Source organism: Mchenga conophoros, linkage group LG5, assembly GCF_057382185.1.
Source record: "Mchenga conophoros isolate Kocher_MC1m ecotype Shallow Benthic linkage group LG5, M_conophoros_male_GT1.1, whole genome shotgun sequence".
Taxonomy (NCBI): Eukaryota; Metazoa; Chordata; class Actinopteri; order Cichliformes; family Cichlidae; genus Mchenga; species Mchenga conophoros.
The window spans coordinates 12,996,297-13,012,831 of record NC_140530.1 but is presented as its reverse complement, the minus strand read 5'-3'; the positions used below and the strand labels follow the sequence as shown (position 1 = coordinate 13,012,831).

The window sequence follows — 16,535 nt, the reverse complement described above, 5'->3', positions numbered from 1 at the left end:
CAAATATTAGAAAATGAAAGATATACAAGACCACTGATAATCTCCCTCGATCTGGCGCTCTACACACGATCACGTGGGGTCAAAATGATCACAAAAACATTGAGCAAAAATCCCAGGACCACACGGGGGGACCTAGTGAATGACCTGCAGCGAGCTGGGACCAAAGTAACAAAGGCTACCATCAGTAACACACTACGCCGCCAGGGACTCAAATCCTGCAGTGCCAGACGTGTCCAGGCCCGTCTGAAGTTTACTAGAGAGCATTTGGATGATCCAGAAGACAATTGGGAGAACATGGTCAACCAAAATAGAAGTTTTTGGTAAAAACTCAAGTTTTCCCATAGATAAATCTGCCCAGCAACAGCCCCAAAACATTGTTGCTCTAGAGGAGATCTGCATGGAGGAATGGGCCAAAATACCAGCAACAGTGTGTGAAAACCTTGTGAAGACTTAGAGAAAACGTTTGACCTCTGTCATTGCCAACAAAAGTATTGAGATGAACTGTTGTTACTTATTTACACCATAATTTGCAAATAAATTCTTTAAAATGTGATTCTCTGGATTTTTTTCTTTGCTCATTTTGTCTCTCATAGTTGAGGTATACCTGTGATGAAAATTACAGGCCTCTTTCATCTTTTTAAGTGGGAGAACTTGCACAATTTGCGGCCGACTAAATAATTGTTTGCCCCACTGTAAGTGTGACCAATATACACGAAAATAGAAACTCAGGAAGGGGAAAAACACTTTTTCAAACCACTGTGATTCCTCATGTTTTAAATTGGATATTAGATCTGTACACGTTACTTTTTTTTAAATTGTGAAGCATGTTGAAAAACAAACTAAGGCAGACTAGCTGTGTTATTTAAAGACTGCTTGAAAATAATCAGCAGTTTGGTGCATGACAAACAAGTGTCCTGTACTGTGATAGATTTACAGTCTTTTGGCCTGGTGCAGAGTGGTTGTGGTTTCATGGTTTGGTTACATTAAGTGTAGCAGAGATGAATTTGAAGTTAAACTGATGATGCTTACATTCATTCACTGAATCCCACCATTTAACTACAGCATAAGCAGTCAGTGTATAGAGGATGGAAATAGGCTAGGACGACTCATGAAACATCTGCTTACATCTTTTTTAATTCAGCTGTGTACATCTACACAGAGCAGCAGTAGCCCAGATCAGCCGATCACAGCCTATCAAAAATCTACTGGAGTTCTCAATAGAAAGTTTTTGTGAGTTGTGATTCTTTTCCCTACACTCAGCCATTACAGACAATTTTAGGGTTCCCACACATGCTCAATTCAATTTTAACCCTTTCTGGACTCATTTTCCTGTTTAGAGGAAAAGTCAACCTTCTACAATGTAGGCAACAGAAAACAGAGCTTTTTTTTTAATCCTTCTTTTTCTTTGCTCATGTTTTGCTTACCTAATTCAAGCTGAATACCTATATTAGAATGAAAATTTAGACTAAAATTTTGTTTCCCATCTACAAGGTAACTTTGCACAAAAATCACTAGTAGAAACAAAGAGCTGCTTTTTACTTACTTTGAGTACATTTTTGAACCTGTACTTTTTCACTTGAACCAGTACTTCAGCTTTTGCTCAAGTATTTTTAATACTTGTATATGTACTGAACACCTGGTCAGAGGTGTTCTTTTGCCACCTTTGACCAGTCTACTGTGGTGAAAAGAAAGCTGAACAAGGCTATCGATCAATATCTGTCATTGATTTACGTCTTATAGTAATAGGGTGAGGAGCCTCGTCATTTGGAAGGGACTCAGAGCAGAGTTGCAACTCCTACACATCAAAATAGCCTGTTGAATTGGTTCAAGCATATTTGGGTCCGTTTTGGACACCACATAGATGAGGCGCTTTGGGCATGAGGGGACACACAAGTACACACTGGAGAGATTATGTTTTTGGGCTGGCTTGGGAGTGTCTTGACGTCTCTGTTATGACTTTAAATTTAGTGAAAAAATAATATGAATAAAATCAGTGAGTGTACATTTACAAAGAGTGTATTTTTTTAAATGATTAACAACTGTTTTTTTCTGCTTCCTGCTTCAGATTGCTGGTGGCCAGGTTGATGGCTGATGGAACCCCACTGGTGATTTATGCTGCAAGAGTCATCCAGCAATCCTACTGCAGAGTGAGATACTGCAGATGCTTCAGGACAAGGAAAAGTTGGAGTTGTTGCTGATGGAGGATTCTGACACTTGCACCAAGAGGGCTGCTCTGCAGTCGCTTCAAGGTTTAGATGTGGAGGCTTTGCAGTTAGCGGTGATGGGAAGATGTATTATATGTACTATAACATGGAGTCTTTTCATTCACATTCATTAAGATAATAAATCTGAGGCCATCAATCCAAAATGTTACATATCTGTTCTTTGCTTAAACAGGAAATAGACCTAATAATAGACCTATAAGAGCTCATAGGTGCTATATATAGGTTATAATATATAGGTTTATGCTTAGATTATTTCCTTGCAGGTACTTAAACTGAATCACATTTTGTTGAAACTGTTTCAACAAAATGCTAGTGCTAACCACGGCGGCACGGTGGTTAGCACTGTTGCCGCACAGCAAGAAGGTCCTGAGTTCAATTCCACCATCAGGTCTTTCTGTGTGGAGTTTGCATGTTCTCCCCGTGTTTGTGTGGGTTCCCTCCGGGTACTCCGGCTTCCTCCCACCGTCCAAAGACATGCAGCTTGTGGGGATAGGTTAATTGGATAATCCAAATTGCCACTAGTGTGCGAATGGTTGTCTGTCCCTGTGTGTTGGCCCTGCGACAGACTGCCGACCTGTCCAGGGTGTACCCCGCCTCGCGCCCTATCTCGCCCAGCTGGGATAGGCTCCAGCGCCCCCCGCGATCCTGAAAAGGATAAGCGGAAGCAAATGGATGGATGGATGTTTAAACTACACATTATCTAAAGTTTAAATAAAGAGTCTTTTTTTGTCTTAATTTACCAGTCCATCTTAATTGTATCTGTAATATTACTTAATTGAACAATCTGACTTCTTTATTTATTTTTTTGAAGAATTAAAATGAATAAATAAACTGATCAGCTCATACTAAACTGCTCTATTTTCTTTTGGCTGAGATATAATGTTTATCTGTTCCAACTCCAAACAAAATTAAGTAAATCACTGAGATTCTATTTATATTATTGTATCTGCTTTCATCTCTCATGCACTTGTTAGATACTGGAAACTTTTTGACTATTCAAACACTTGCGCACTTTAGCTCCCCCTTGTGGTTTTACACAAATTTAAAATACAATATTATCAGGACCTTGGTCTTTCAAAAAAGGTTAACTTTGATTTTGGATTCTGTGAAACCATCACTTTGCATTGATTAGACTGTTTATGTGCCTACTATATGAGAAGCTCAAAAGAAAATATCAGTGCCGTATACCTGCAAAACTGTGGTTCGGGGAAATTTAGCAGCTATTATTATATGTTAGTTTGAGCTAAACTCATGAGAGTGTGTATTCACGTAGTACCAGATACTGATCCTAAAAAATTGTGGGTTTTTAGGTTTGTTTATTTGCCATCCTTAAGTGATGACAGTAGGGGCAAGAAATTATCTGTATTTTTTCTCTACTAAGAAGCACATCTCTGCACTGAAATGTTTTGTCTTTGTCAAATCTGAAGTGGTGTTTGCCCTGCATCAGGCTGGTCAACGCCCCCCCCCCCTCCTCCGCGCGACCCTAACGACCCTAACCATAACGATAAGCAGAAGAGGGTGGATGGAGATGAAATGTCCACTGTGTGTTTAAATCAAGTGTGAAAAAAACAAAAAAACAAAACACGTACATATCATGCGTGCACATTAGTCCTGCTTCGTGTGGACACTGTGATATGCAGTTTCCTGATGTTCCAAATCACATTTCCCACACAGCTGCTGCAAAAACCAAAGATGTTGTCCCTTTTCAGCTTTAGAAAGTACAACCAATGAGTGATGTATTGATTTGAGGCAGTTCAAGTATTTATTTGAAAATCACCACAGCCATTTAACTTTAAATAGTAGCCTTTGTCAGTCAATTATCAATTACCATTTCATTGATCTGTTATAAATAATACAAAAGCTGGATATGTTTTGTGATTTCCCATTTTGACCCCTCAAGCTGAGCATCATGTCTGCTGACATCAGTTATAGTTTCAACACCATGGGCATGGGCTTCCTTGTTTCCCTCTCCAGAGGACTATAATTCAGAAACGGAACATTGTGCCAAAGTAAATACCTCTGAAACTGATTAAGGTATCAAACTCATCAGCAAAGCATTTACTGAAGTTAGAAATCATGAGCTTCACGGTACTTCTCTCATAGATTTACACACACACATACATCGAGAGAAAAACATGCTCAGGATAAGACTTAAGAATAAGTATTTTTCCTCTTCCGTGGACAGGATGCTGGATGACCCAAATCACTGTGGTTTAGCAACAGGAACTTTGCGTTTTGCCCAGCTTAAGGCTATCTCCCGTGATCTTGCAAGAAGTAGGTTAAAGTAACAGGAGAAATGAAAGAAATGAAACCTAACCGAACTCACTTAATTGCTGATTTAGGAAAAAATAATTTAAGTGAAGAATTGTAATGCCGCTAGGATAGGCTCCAAACCCCCTTATGCAAAAACCTGAAAAGGATAAGCGGAAGAGGATGGATGGATGGACTCTATAGTGCACACTGCACAGTCAATTAACCGCGAGTTAAAGAAAGTATCACTTTAAGAAGAAGCTGCCTCCTCTCTGTATGTTTGAATAAACAATGCGACAACAGATGCCAACAAACGAAACTTATAGCAAACTCTTTTCCGGGTTAAACCAACAATTTTGATAGAGCAGGTTACAGTTCACACTGTCATTTTTACCTTTTCTACAAAATCATTTTTCAGGAGACAAACATTAGCTACCATGAACTCTTTGAACCAGCAGTATGAGGAAAAGGTCCGTCCCTGCATTGACCTCATTGATAAACTCCGCTCTCTTGGTGTAGAGAAGGACCTGGCGCTGCCTGCTATCGCCGTGATAGGGGACCAAAGCTCGGGGAAGAGCTCTGTGTTGGAGGCGCTGTCCGGGGTGGCACTGCCGAGAGGAGTTGGTAAGAAGACACTTATTTCCAGCTCAGCAAACTCACTGTTCATTAGACTCGTGACAGTCCAGTATATAAGTAATCCTTTCATACCTTACTTAAATAATATACCAAGGGCGTAGATTTGGCATGGACGGAAGGGACATGTCCCCACCAATATCCAGCGGTTATTGAATTGTCCCCACCAATAATTTGATCTCTTTGAGTAAAGAAAAACAAAACCGATAGAAAAAAAAACGATCTGTCAATGTCTCATTCACCCAGCGGTGCAGAAAGAGTTAAATTACGTTCTCTGCTGGAGTCCTGTGGAACATAGGACTGCCATAATGAATTAATTAAATACACCATTAAATAATTAATTAAATGTGTCAATAATGAATTAAAATTGGAATTAATTAATTAAATAAATAGGTATGACACATGTAATTAATTAATTATTGACACATTTAAATAATTATTTATGTATTTCACATTTTTATTAATTATTGACACATTTAATTAATTATTTAATGATATATTTAATTATTTATGTATTTCACATTTTAATTAATTATTGACACATTTCATTAATTATTTAATGATATATTTAATTATTTATGTATTTCACATTTTAATTAATTATTGACACATTTCATTAATTATTTAATGATATATTTATTTATTTCATTTTGGTGCCTGGCTCTCATCTTGAATTAATTTTATCTGTCAGCCTCACCCATCAAACCCAGGGGGCGGGGTTAACGCTGCCCATGCAGCTTCTCTAACATTTCATTGGTTGCCGTGCAAAGTAAGTCAAAACAGGTCGATCCTAGATAATCGATTGCTTGTGTAGACTTGGGGCAGCCAGGTATCCCAGAATGTATTTCAAATCACAGGCAGCAATGGTGGTGCTGTAGTTTTAAAATACCCCGTTTTTCTGTCACCAACTACACTTTTAACAGTGTTTTAGCCGCGAATGTCGCACCGTAATCTTCACATGTCTGGTCAGGTTGTCAACATAGAACATGTTTGCAAAAGTGCTCAGATGTTTTCAGAGATTTCACTAGCTCTGCTAACAGTTAGCATGCAGAGTGCACCCAGGGGGTTACGTTAACCGGTTTGTTTACATATTCCACTCTCCGTGTTCCACATGTTGCATTCACAGATTCTCATTTTCACCGAACGATCGTCTCTTTCCGCCTGGTCTTGTGTCTCTGTGCTTCTGTAACATAAAGAACGAGCTGACATTTTTCTCACGAAACCAGCGATCTGGGGCCTGTTCTTCGTACGTTGCTTACTACATCCAAGATCAAATGACACATCCAAGACCAAACCATCGCGCTAACCGTGAGCTCGCTAATCCGGTTCCCCGACAACCCGGAATATCGCTGTTGCTTTCGTATGAATGACGCGGACATACCTGCGTGGCCGCGATCTAATCCTGTTTACATAAAGTAAACCTGCTCCCCAGCAGGTTTACGCTTACGGCTCTGTTGCTATGACAGCAAGTCCCGGATGGGCTTCGGGGAACCGAACGATCCAGGATCACGCGAAATCGTCAACAATCTAATCCAGCTAACTTACTTAGCGAGGTACGAAGAACAGGCCACAGCTCAACAGACCCTCAGTTTACCTGCATGCATCCTCCTCCTCACCTGTCAGCTGTTTAACACCTGCTGCTAATTCAAGAAACACGCCTACGTTACCTGGTGATAGTCACAGTTTAACTGGGCAGCCGGTACTCGATATAAAGCAATGTCAGCGCATTTTTCTGCACAAGATAAGGAAATATAGTATTTTTCCCTAGCGCAGAGCTGCTGGAGCTTGTTTCCTTACAGAGCACTTTATAGGCGAACAGCTTCATCAGCGGCTGATGTCCAATCACCGGCACACAGCTTTGAAACCTCACCTGAGTTTTAGCTCTCAGTGGTTAAACGCTGGACTTCATTCACTCAGGTTCTGTCTGTCGGGTCACGTTTACTTCGCTGTTTTATTTACAACTGAGCAAATCGGTTTGGCTGAGGTTAAAGTTACGTTTCATAACTGCATAGTTTCACAGACCTTTAATGGTTCACTGGCACATGTGTTAGACTGAACTATTCGCTTTTCTTTATCTGGTGTGTTTTGGATTTAACAGTGAATTCTGAGATTAAACTGACTTTTAAAATGTTTTATACAAAGAGGAAAGAGAAGGCGCATTTCCACCGAGAGAAGCAGAGTTTGCAACAGCATGTTCATCATGAAGTCTGCAACCTGGACAGAAATATTATATCATCTATTTTTTAATAGTTATTCAACTGTATTCTAAGCACCAGCTATCTGTTAGAATTTTTAGAGTTTACTTAACTAAAAATAAATGAGGTTAACATATAATTTGTGTGATTTTTTCTCTCTCTCTCTCTTTTCTTTTTTCTTTTCTTTTTTTTTTTGTGCTTTTTCGGTCATGTTATGTTTAACTGTCAAAGTTTTGTTACAAACTATGAAACACATCGTGCAGACTTCTGGATGTTAGAAGAAAACTAATACTGCTCATGAATGAGACTAAAGGCAGGAAAGTGTCCTTTAAAACTAAACATGTTAGTAGGACCTCCCTATTTATATCATAGTTTATGATATAGCACGTGCATTTCAGTAATAGCCTACTGATTTCAGTGTAGTGGTGTCACACAACAGTCACACAGCTCACATGGTCATTATCTGTGATACTCCTTAACTATAATTTATCTAAGTTAACTTCAGTTAACCATTCAGACGGTTCTTTTGCAATGAAAAAGCTGTGTACCGGGGCCTGCGCTTTGTCGGTGGTAATAACAGCTTGCGAGGCGAGCGAGTCTATCCCAGGCTTTGCCGTGAGACTGGGCATCGAAGCACTTTTGCAAAGAGGCTGTATCTTGACAAACCGACCAGACATATGAAGATTAAACCACTACATTCTCGGCTAAAAAAATATTAAAACTGTATTTGGTGACACACAAACAGGGTTTTTCAAAGTTCAGTTCTGTTAGTTTCCACATGCCGGTTGTTGTGTGCTAAAAACAATGGCCACCAGGCCAAAGCAATGGTTTTGACTCGATCAGCGTTAACCCCGCCCCCTGGGTTTGATGGGTGAGGCTGACAGATAAAATTAATTCAAGATGAGAGCCAGGCGCCAGGACTGCCAAAGTGAAATAAATAAATATATCATTAAATAATTAATGAAATGTGTCAATAATTAATTAAAATGTGAAATACATAAATAATTAATTAAATGTGTCAATAATTAATTAATTACATGTGTCATTACTATTTATTTAATTAATTAATTCCAATTTTAATTAATTATTGCCACATTTAATTAATTATTTAATGGTGTATTTAATTAATTCATTATGCAAGGAGGAGAGGAGGATGGCAGCAAAAATAACCTGGATATAAGAAAGTATTTTTCAAAGAAACCTGTAAGTCACTTAAAGTCAAGTTCACTCATAAAATCTGTCCATCATAATAACGTTACAGGCTATGCAAGGCAATACATGCCAACCCTCCCGTTTTTTCTCGGACAATCCCGAATTTCAGTGCCCCTCTTATTACTCTTTCTGGGTTGCAAAATAAACTTTTAAAAAAATTTCAGGCGAGAATGTAGCTGTGCAAACTTCAAATATCTGAACCGGGGAGAACAGTAAACTCCCAGCACATCGTTTTAGGCTTTGGCCCACATCAGTCTAAAATTGTATGTAACCATGAATAACGTGTTGCCATGTCCACCAGGAGAGACTGGACCGTATAGATGTAAAACAAATATGCCGGCAGTTTATCTCAGTTAACGAGAGGAGCAGGCCTGTGTTTGGCTCCTTCACATACTGGACATTAAGTTATTGTGTGGGACACCAGTAGTCCATGTCTGTTGCTGTAACAGTAGTTCATGTTTAGAGTAAAACATCCCAGCTCACTGATTTGATCGGGGCAATAGTGCCTAAAATGTTGCATAATTTTGCTGAGAGATCTGTTACTTTGTGGTAATCTTAGATGAGTAGTTTTATGGACAAAACCCACCAGGTCATTCAGTGTTCCCTTAGTACTAATGTATAAGAGATGTTGGTGTACTATAACTGAAGTAATGTTGTTAAGTCCTTAAAGTCATATTATTTTATTGTCATGACTGTATTTTAAGCTATTTTTATTTTTGTATGATATCTGATTTATATGAAATATGGCTGAAGTAAACTAAAGCCTAAAATACTTAGTCAGTCATTTGTTTAATAGTAACTTAACATTATATAATTCACATATAAAACTATAAATTGTAATTTTAAATGGTTTAAAAGCATGTAGAATAGCATATGTAGGCAAGTATATTTCTCCCTTTTTTATTATCAAGAAGCAAAGACGAAAAGGAAAAAAAAGAAACAGGGCAGGGTTCGGTGGCTGAATCATCCGTCCCCACCAATGCCAAAACCAAATCTACGCCCTTGTAATATACACTACTGGTCAAAGGTTTTAGAACACCCTAATTTTTCCAGTTATTTTTTGCAATACAAGTCGTTCAAGTCCGATGAATAGCTTGAAATGGCACAAAGGTTAGAAAGGCCAGAGGTTAAAAAAGTTAATGTTTCCCAAAAATGAAAAAGAAAAAAAGTACATTTCAGAATTATATGTTACTCTGCCGAAATGGTGGGTCAACTCATCTCCCGTGCAACATATTTATTGGCCTTACCAAAAGAAAGTGTCTTTGAGTATAAAATAAAATGGGGGGCGGCTATTTTCATGTCTTTATCTTTATCATTGTGCCACATATACAAAAAGGCCTTTTTCAGGGAACACAAAATGGGTTAACAATTTAAAGATGTTCTGCAGCAATGGAAGTCGATCAAGCCTTGAAAGCTGGTGCTACTAATTCCTACAGGTGTTCCATCTTTTCTGGATTACTTACAATCCCCTCTGTCTGCATAAGGGCAGTGTTGGAACACACTGTGGTACCATACTGTTATAGCCCGTCTCGGGGTGGCCAGACCATAAGGGTGATCCATCCCCGTCTGACCCCAAGCAGCACATCACACAATTAGTACAGTTTGATGGTGATTTATTTACAATGAGTGGATTTAAAACAAAGGAAAGGAGCGGACTATAACTTTGGGGTGGACCTAACGAAAAAACAACAAACAAAAGGAGCCTATCTCAAGGATATATCAAACTTGCCTACTCAAAAGAATTAAACCAAACGACAGGAACTTACCTCCCCAACTAACAAAAACATGAGAAAACTGTAATCAAAGAAAAGGGCAGTCCACCCCTACATGCCCCTGTGTAAAACAAACATCACTAGACAGGTAACATAAAGTCTGCCAGTTAGGATGGGCCGAGGATGAAAGGCTCGCCGTCCATGGCGGTGTCATCAAATACGTTGTCTCCCGGTAGTTAGCCAATCCGCAGGAACTGTCCCCTGGATCCACCAATGACGAGAAGGCACCTACACACTTAAATTTGCATATGAGAAACAACATTACGACAGCAGTCGTTAACACATACCCTCGTGAGCATCAGTTGAACAGTATTGTACTGCAGAGAGTTTATTGTTACAAAAAAAGGTAATTAATAATGGAAGAGAGACAGGCCATCAGTTAAAAATGCACAGAGAAATTGCAAAGAAAGTCAAGGCGTCAGTGACTAGAGTTACCTTCACCATCAAAAGGCACTCAGAAACTGAAAGGATGAGGTCTGGCTCACCCAGCGCACAACTGAATCAGAGGATTTTGGTTTAGCTGTTATATCTGCCAAAGGTGGCGAGTCAAAAGTTTAGAATACGTTTTAGTCTATAAATTGATTCCATTATTTCTTTTTTTTTTAACTGAAGTTGCTTATTTGTAAGATGCTTTCATTTCAGGGTGCAATGAGACATTAAACTGCATCATTTTCAATAAAAACTGGAAAAATTGGGGTGTTCTAAAACTTTTGACCGGTAGTGTATATACATTTGAAATCCCTTACCTTTGTTTAATTGGCGTTATTTCTCTGTTCAAATTCAACTTGTAACAACTTGTTCAAATCAAATCCTTACAGTACTACCTGACCACTGGTCTTATCCTGGCATGGGCTCTGACGTGGTTCTATAGAAGTGCGTTTGAATATATTTGGATAAGCCGAGACAAATGTCGGGCTGGCTGGATAAATTTCAGTTTCTGTTTCTGTTTTCTTAGTTTCTGTTTTCATTCTTGTTGCTTTGAGTCTTGGTCTATTTGAGTTTCTGTTTCTGGGACCTTCACTGTTTCCCTCTCTGTCTTGTTTCATTTTGGTTCCTTTGCCCTCCCTTGTTTCCTTTTCTTTCTCATCTTGTTTATTGAATAATTTCCTCTGTTTATTTTCCAGTTACAGTGTATCTGCAAAGTATTCACAGCACTTCACTTGTTCCACATTTTTGTCATGTTCACTCTTATTCACCTTAGTCTGCACACAACACCCCATAATAACAAAGAAAGAAAAGTTTGCTTGAGATTCAATTTCTACAGACCTCCAAACATGGCCTTCAGATTAGCTCAAGAACAGAAAGTGAAAGTTTCATGGAATGGGTTTAGCTGGCTGAGCAGCTACATGCAAACCTCACATCATCAAGCATAATGTAAAGAGTCAGATGCATGGGTATAAACCACTGGACTCTGGAGTAGTGGAGACGTGTTCTCTTCAGGAAGAATGGTCAAAAATCCCCGTAAATCCAATCTTAAACCTTGTGGAAAGCCTTCCCAGAAGAGTTGAAGCAGCAAAGGGTGGGACAAAATCATGTTTAACCCTATGGATTAAGAATTAGATATTCCTGCAGACACATAAGAAAATGTGTTTGGCAATATAGTATAATGACTGCTTTTTTATGATCTTATCAAATACTCTGGGTATTCACTCAAATCTTTTCCTCTCTGTCTCACCATTCACTCATAAAAAACACAGGTATTGTGACAAGATGTCCACTAGAACTGAAGATGACAAGAAAGAAGAAAGGAGAGGCGTGGTATGGAAAGATAAGCTACCGTGACTATAATGAAGAGCTAAAAAAGCCTTCACTTGTGGAGAAAAAGATTCGGGAAGGTACAGCGTGAAGTATTCTTAAATGTCACTGTTATTGATGGAGGCAGAAGATAGGCCAGCTAAACTTATTGTTCAGGTGTGACTCAAACCAAATCCTCTTTTCAGCACAAGATAAACTGGTGGGGAATGGGACTGGGATCAGCAATGACCTCATCAGTCTGGAGATTGCTTCCCCTGATGTCCCAGATCTGACACTCATCGACCTGCCTGGCATCACCAGAGTGGCTGTCAGTGGACAATCAGAGGACATTGGTGAACAGGTAGCATTTGGTGGTAGAATGCATCAAGTCAGATTAAAATACAGCTCAATTCATCCCTGTCACATGTTTGCTGTTTTACTTTTGATTTTTAGAAAAGCAAGAAAGACCCCATCATAAATATATGCATGATTGCTATCAGTACAGCCCACAGAACACTATCCAAACCACAGCTCAATAATATAATCATATGATATATTTCTCTTGTGAAAAAATGAAAAGTATGGCTGTGATCTTTTATGGGTATTACATTCATTCACAACTTGATTTGAACAATCCTAATTTGGGCACGATTAGTTTGTATAACTTTTTGCAACTATATTTTTCCATTTCGTAGCTTAATATTTGTTACGTTACAAGCTAATACTTTCAGATAAAACGACTGATCCAGAATAACATCAGAAAACAAGAAACCATCAGCTTGGTGGTTGTTCCATGCAACGTGGATATTGCAACCACAGAGGCTTTGAGGATGGCACAGCAGGTGGATCCTGAAGGAGAGAGGACTTTGGGTAACTAGAACTGATTTTAAAAAGTGCCACCTGGCTTATAAGCAAATGTCTCTCTTAGGTCATTGATTCTCTATCCACTGAATAAATATAGTTGCTATGTATGCTTACTGCATACATTTATCATGTTGGTTCTGTTTTCACTGGTGAGGAAACTGTTGAATCTCATTTAATCTTTTTATTAGTTTGTCACAATGTGAGCAATATTTAATGGCTGGCACCAAGCTCTGACTGGAGCTCATTAATGATTATTATCATCATCATTATCCAGCTGCTTTTCTCATAAGGTGGGGAATCCAACACTATATCTCTCTGTCAGGTATCTTGACCAAACCTGACCTGGTGGACAAAGGCACAGAAGAGAACGTGGTTAAAATTGTCCATAATGAAGTCATCCCGCTGAAGAAGGGCTACATGGTGGTCAAATGCAGGGGTCAGAAGGAGATCACAGAGAAGGTTTCACTTTCTGAAGCACTAAAAAACGAGGAAGCCTTCTTCGAAGAGCATGCCCATTTCCAGTAAGTTTGCTCTTTTTGGAAATTATGCAAACAAGTGTTTGTGGTGTGTTAGGCTGTGTTGCTTATACTCTAACCTTTTGTTTGTGCTGTAGGACTCTCTTTGATGAGGGTCAGGCCACTGTTCCTAAACTGGCAGAAAAACTCACTCTTGAACTGGTGCATCATATTCAGGTAAGTACTTATTACTGTTTTACCTTTGTAGGTCACTGGGGAGAGCTTTAACCCACTCCAGCTTTGATGTGATTTGTCCATGTGATTTGTAGAAATCTCTGCCACGGCTTGATGAGCAGATACAAAAGAAACTTAAACAAACTCGGGCAAACCTGGACAAATTAAGCAATGGACCCCCATCTGATGCAATTGAAAGACTTGGTTTCCTCATTGATGTAAGTTCACCAGTTTTTTTAGGAGACAAAAAATTGCCAGCTGCAGGTTTTGCACCTCCTAAACAAAAGTGTAAGAAAAATGAATATGAGCTTCTGGAAACAACATTTCCTGTTCTTTGAAACCGTTCCTTCTTAGAGAGTGTCAGCATTCACACAGGATGCTATCAGTCTCACCAAAGGTGAAGAATTAAAATGTGGATACAAGTCCAGCATCTTTTCCTTACTGAGAGGTCAGTTTGCAGTATGGAGGGAAGCCATAGAGACCTCTGGAACAAATTGTAAGTTAATTTAAAACTTGTTAATTAGTTACCTCTAATATACCTACTGTTAAAAGATGAAATTATTAATTATTAATACTATTTTCCCACCACAACTACAACCATATTATAGTCAACTGGAATATTCAGAGAGAGGTTTCTCAATATGAACGAAAGTACCGTGGAAGAGAGCTCCCAGGGTTTATCAACTACAAGACGTTTGAGGCCATGATCCAGGAGCAGATCAAACAGCTGGAGGAGCCTGCTGTCCAGAAACTCAAAGATGTGTCAGGCATGTTTTTTATGATACCGCAATCATTGAAAGTGATCACAGAACATGTTACTTTGCAGGTATTCTTTCATTTTCTAATTTTTTATATAATTTTCTCTTTTTAGAGCTTGTGAAGAAGGAGCTCTTTGAGTTGGCACAGAGCAGCCTGGTTGGCTTTCCTAACCTCATCAGAACAGCAATGGTAACATCTCCTTTGCTGCTTGTTGTATATTTATTAATAAACACTGATAAATATGTACTGACATCTTCTGTGTGATTTAGCTGAAGATTGAAGACATCAGAACTAAACGGGAAGCTGAAGCAGAGGCCATACTGAGGATGCAGTTTCAGATGGAGCTGATCGTTTACACTCAGGACACAACATACAACCAGATGTTAGCAAAGAGGAAGAGGGAAGACAAAGAGGAGGCTGTAAATTCCCTGGTGAACAATAATAGCAGTGGGGCCACCCTGAAAGAGATGCTGAAACACCTTAAATCCTATTACCAAGTAAATGTTACTGAAACTCTGTTTTTTATGTTTGCATTTAAAAACATGATATAGTACATAAACTCTTGCCATGTCAAAAGATACATCCCACTGAAGTTTTCAATATAAGAGAAAAAGTAGACTCTTTGAAACAGTGACTACAGATAAGCAACAACAAAAAGAAAAGAAGAAAACTAAAACTAAAGCTGAAATTTAGAATGTATACAGTTAAATGAAATGAACACCTGTTGTATTTATGACACAGTCACATAAAGCAACAAACAGGAAATTTGGGTTAGAGCCTGAATTTGCTCACTGCCCCAACAAACTCAGCTTGATGGGACAAAAATGGGCCACAAAGTAGAAACAAATCCAGTTTATCTGCCCATAGACATCAGTACAGAAGCAAATCTTTTACTTAGAGATGTTTGGCCTCAGTAACAGTAACAATGTTAGTTTGTTTTTGCCTAATAATTTATTAATACAGAATAAATGTTTTAATGTCTTCTCAAAGCCAGGTCCAAATTCAGGTCTGACAGTATTAGAGACACCAACTATATTTTTGTGATGGCGGCACATGAAGGATTTAGCTTTTTAGCGCATCCCTATTATCTGCTGGGAGGGTGGTTTTAGTCTTTGTTTTATTTTGTTTTAAGAATATTACTCAACTTTATTAAGTCTTAGTCTGGTATGACTTTTTTTCTGTTTTTCTTTAGATGTGAACACAATGTAACCAACTAAGTTGGTTACAAAATATCGAGATGTTCTATGATTTTGTTCACAGCTAATAATTTAATACAAAATAACAACCATGTTCAAATTCTGACATATTACAGACAGTAACAAACAAAAGCTTTTTACGTCCTTATTTCTGTCTTCTCCGCTCACAGATTGCTGGTCAGCGTCTTGCTGACCAGATCCCCCTGGTGATCCGCTATCAGATGCTGCAGCAGTTTGCCAACCAGCTGCAGAGGGAGATGCTGCAGATGCTTCAGGATAAGGAGAGAAAAGAGTCCCTGCTTCAAGAGGACATTGGCACAAAAATTCAAAGGGAACAACTTCAGAACGGCCTTAAACGCCTCTCAAACGGCCGCCTTTTGTTGACTGAGTTTAGTATGAACACATTCAACTTCAGCTCAGCACAAGGGCAAAGCTTAAAACCAGATTTCTAACCTGACAAACAAAATGATGGACGTCACTTCATAGAATCATAGAAATATTTCCCCAGCATTCGCTTTGCAATACATTTTGAGTGCCTTTATTATAGATTGTAATTGTTTTAGTGTGTGTGTAGATATATATAATATATATATATAATATATATAATATATATATATATATAATATATATATATATATATAATATAACATCTTAAAGGGTCATACGCATGTATGTTGCTGTTGCAGAAGTATATTTTTTGTTTATTAAAAATGTTTTGAGTGTTAGAAATAAAAATCACTGGTAATGGTATGCACTCCATGTGCTATTTTGTTATATTGTGTGTTACAGTTTGTGTATACATTAACGGGGGAAATGAATAACTAAAATAAAGTGAGACATATACTAAAAGGCTGAATTTTTTGAAAGTGACATTTTTTTCTGCAAAAATATGATCAGAATGTATTAAAAGAACATTTCTCAACAACGGATTCATCTTCAAACTGGTACAGCCCCAAAATAAATGAGATTAGTTATACCACTGTACAAAATATGGAAACAGATACCA

At 38.4% G+C, this 16,535-nt stretch overlaps 1 protein-coding gene across 1 annotated transcript; it reads left to right on the top strand.

The window, feature by feature from the left end:
- Positions 1 to 4,778: 4,778 nt before the first annotated feature.
- On the top strand, positions 4,779 to 16,058 carry LOC146573909 (interferon-induced GTP-binding protein Mx-like). Its single transcript, XM_085273362.1, has 12 exons — positions 4,779 to 5,099; positions 11,985 to 12,122; positions 12,228 to 12,382; positions 12,753 to 12,891; positions 13,208 to 13,406; positions 13,499 to 13,577; positions 13,670 to 13,792; positions 13,929 to 14,070; positions 14,183 to 14,341; positions 14,446 to 14,522; positions 14,603 to 14,830; positions 15,700 to 16,058. Exons 1-12 carry the CDS (start codon positions 4,913 to 4,915, stop codon positions 15,979 to 15,981), a joined length of 1,908 nt encoding a protein of 635 aa, XP_085129488.1. The 5' UTR covers positions 4,779 to 4,912; the 3' UTR covers positions 15,982 to 16,058.
- The last annotated feature ends 477 nt before the right edge of the window (positions 16,059 to 16,535 follow it).

Coding starts and splice junctions, on each gene's coding strand:
- LOC146573909 (XM_085273362.1), top strand. CDS start 4,913: ATGAACTCTTTGAACCAGCAGTATGAGGAAAAGGTCCGTCCCTGCATT. Junction 13,578..13,669: donor AACTGGTGCATCATATTCAG/GTAAGTACTTAT, acceptor TGTGATTTGTAG/AAATCTCTGCCACGGCTTGA. Junction 14,523..14,602: donor ACCTCATCAGAACAGCAATG/GTAACATCTCCT, acceptor TGTGTGATTTAG/CTGAAGATTGAAGACATCAG.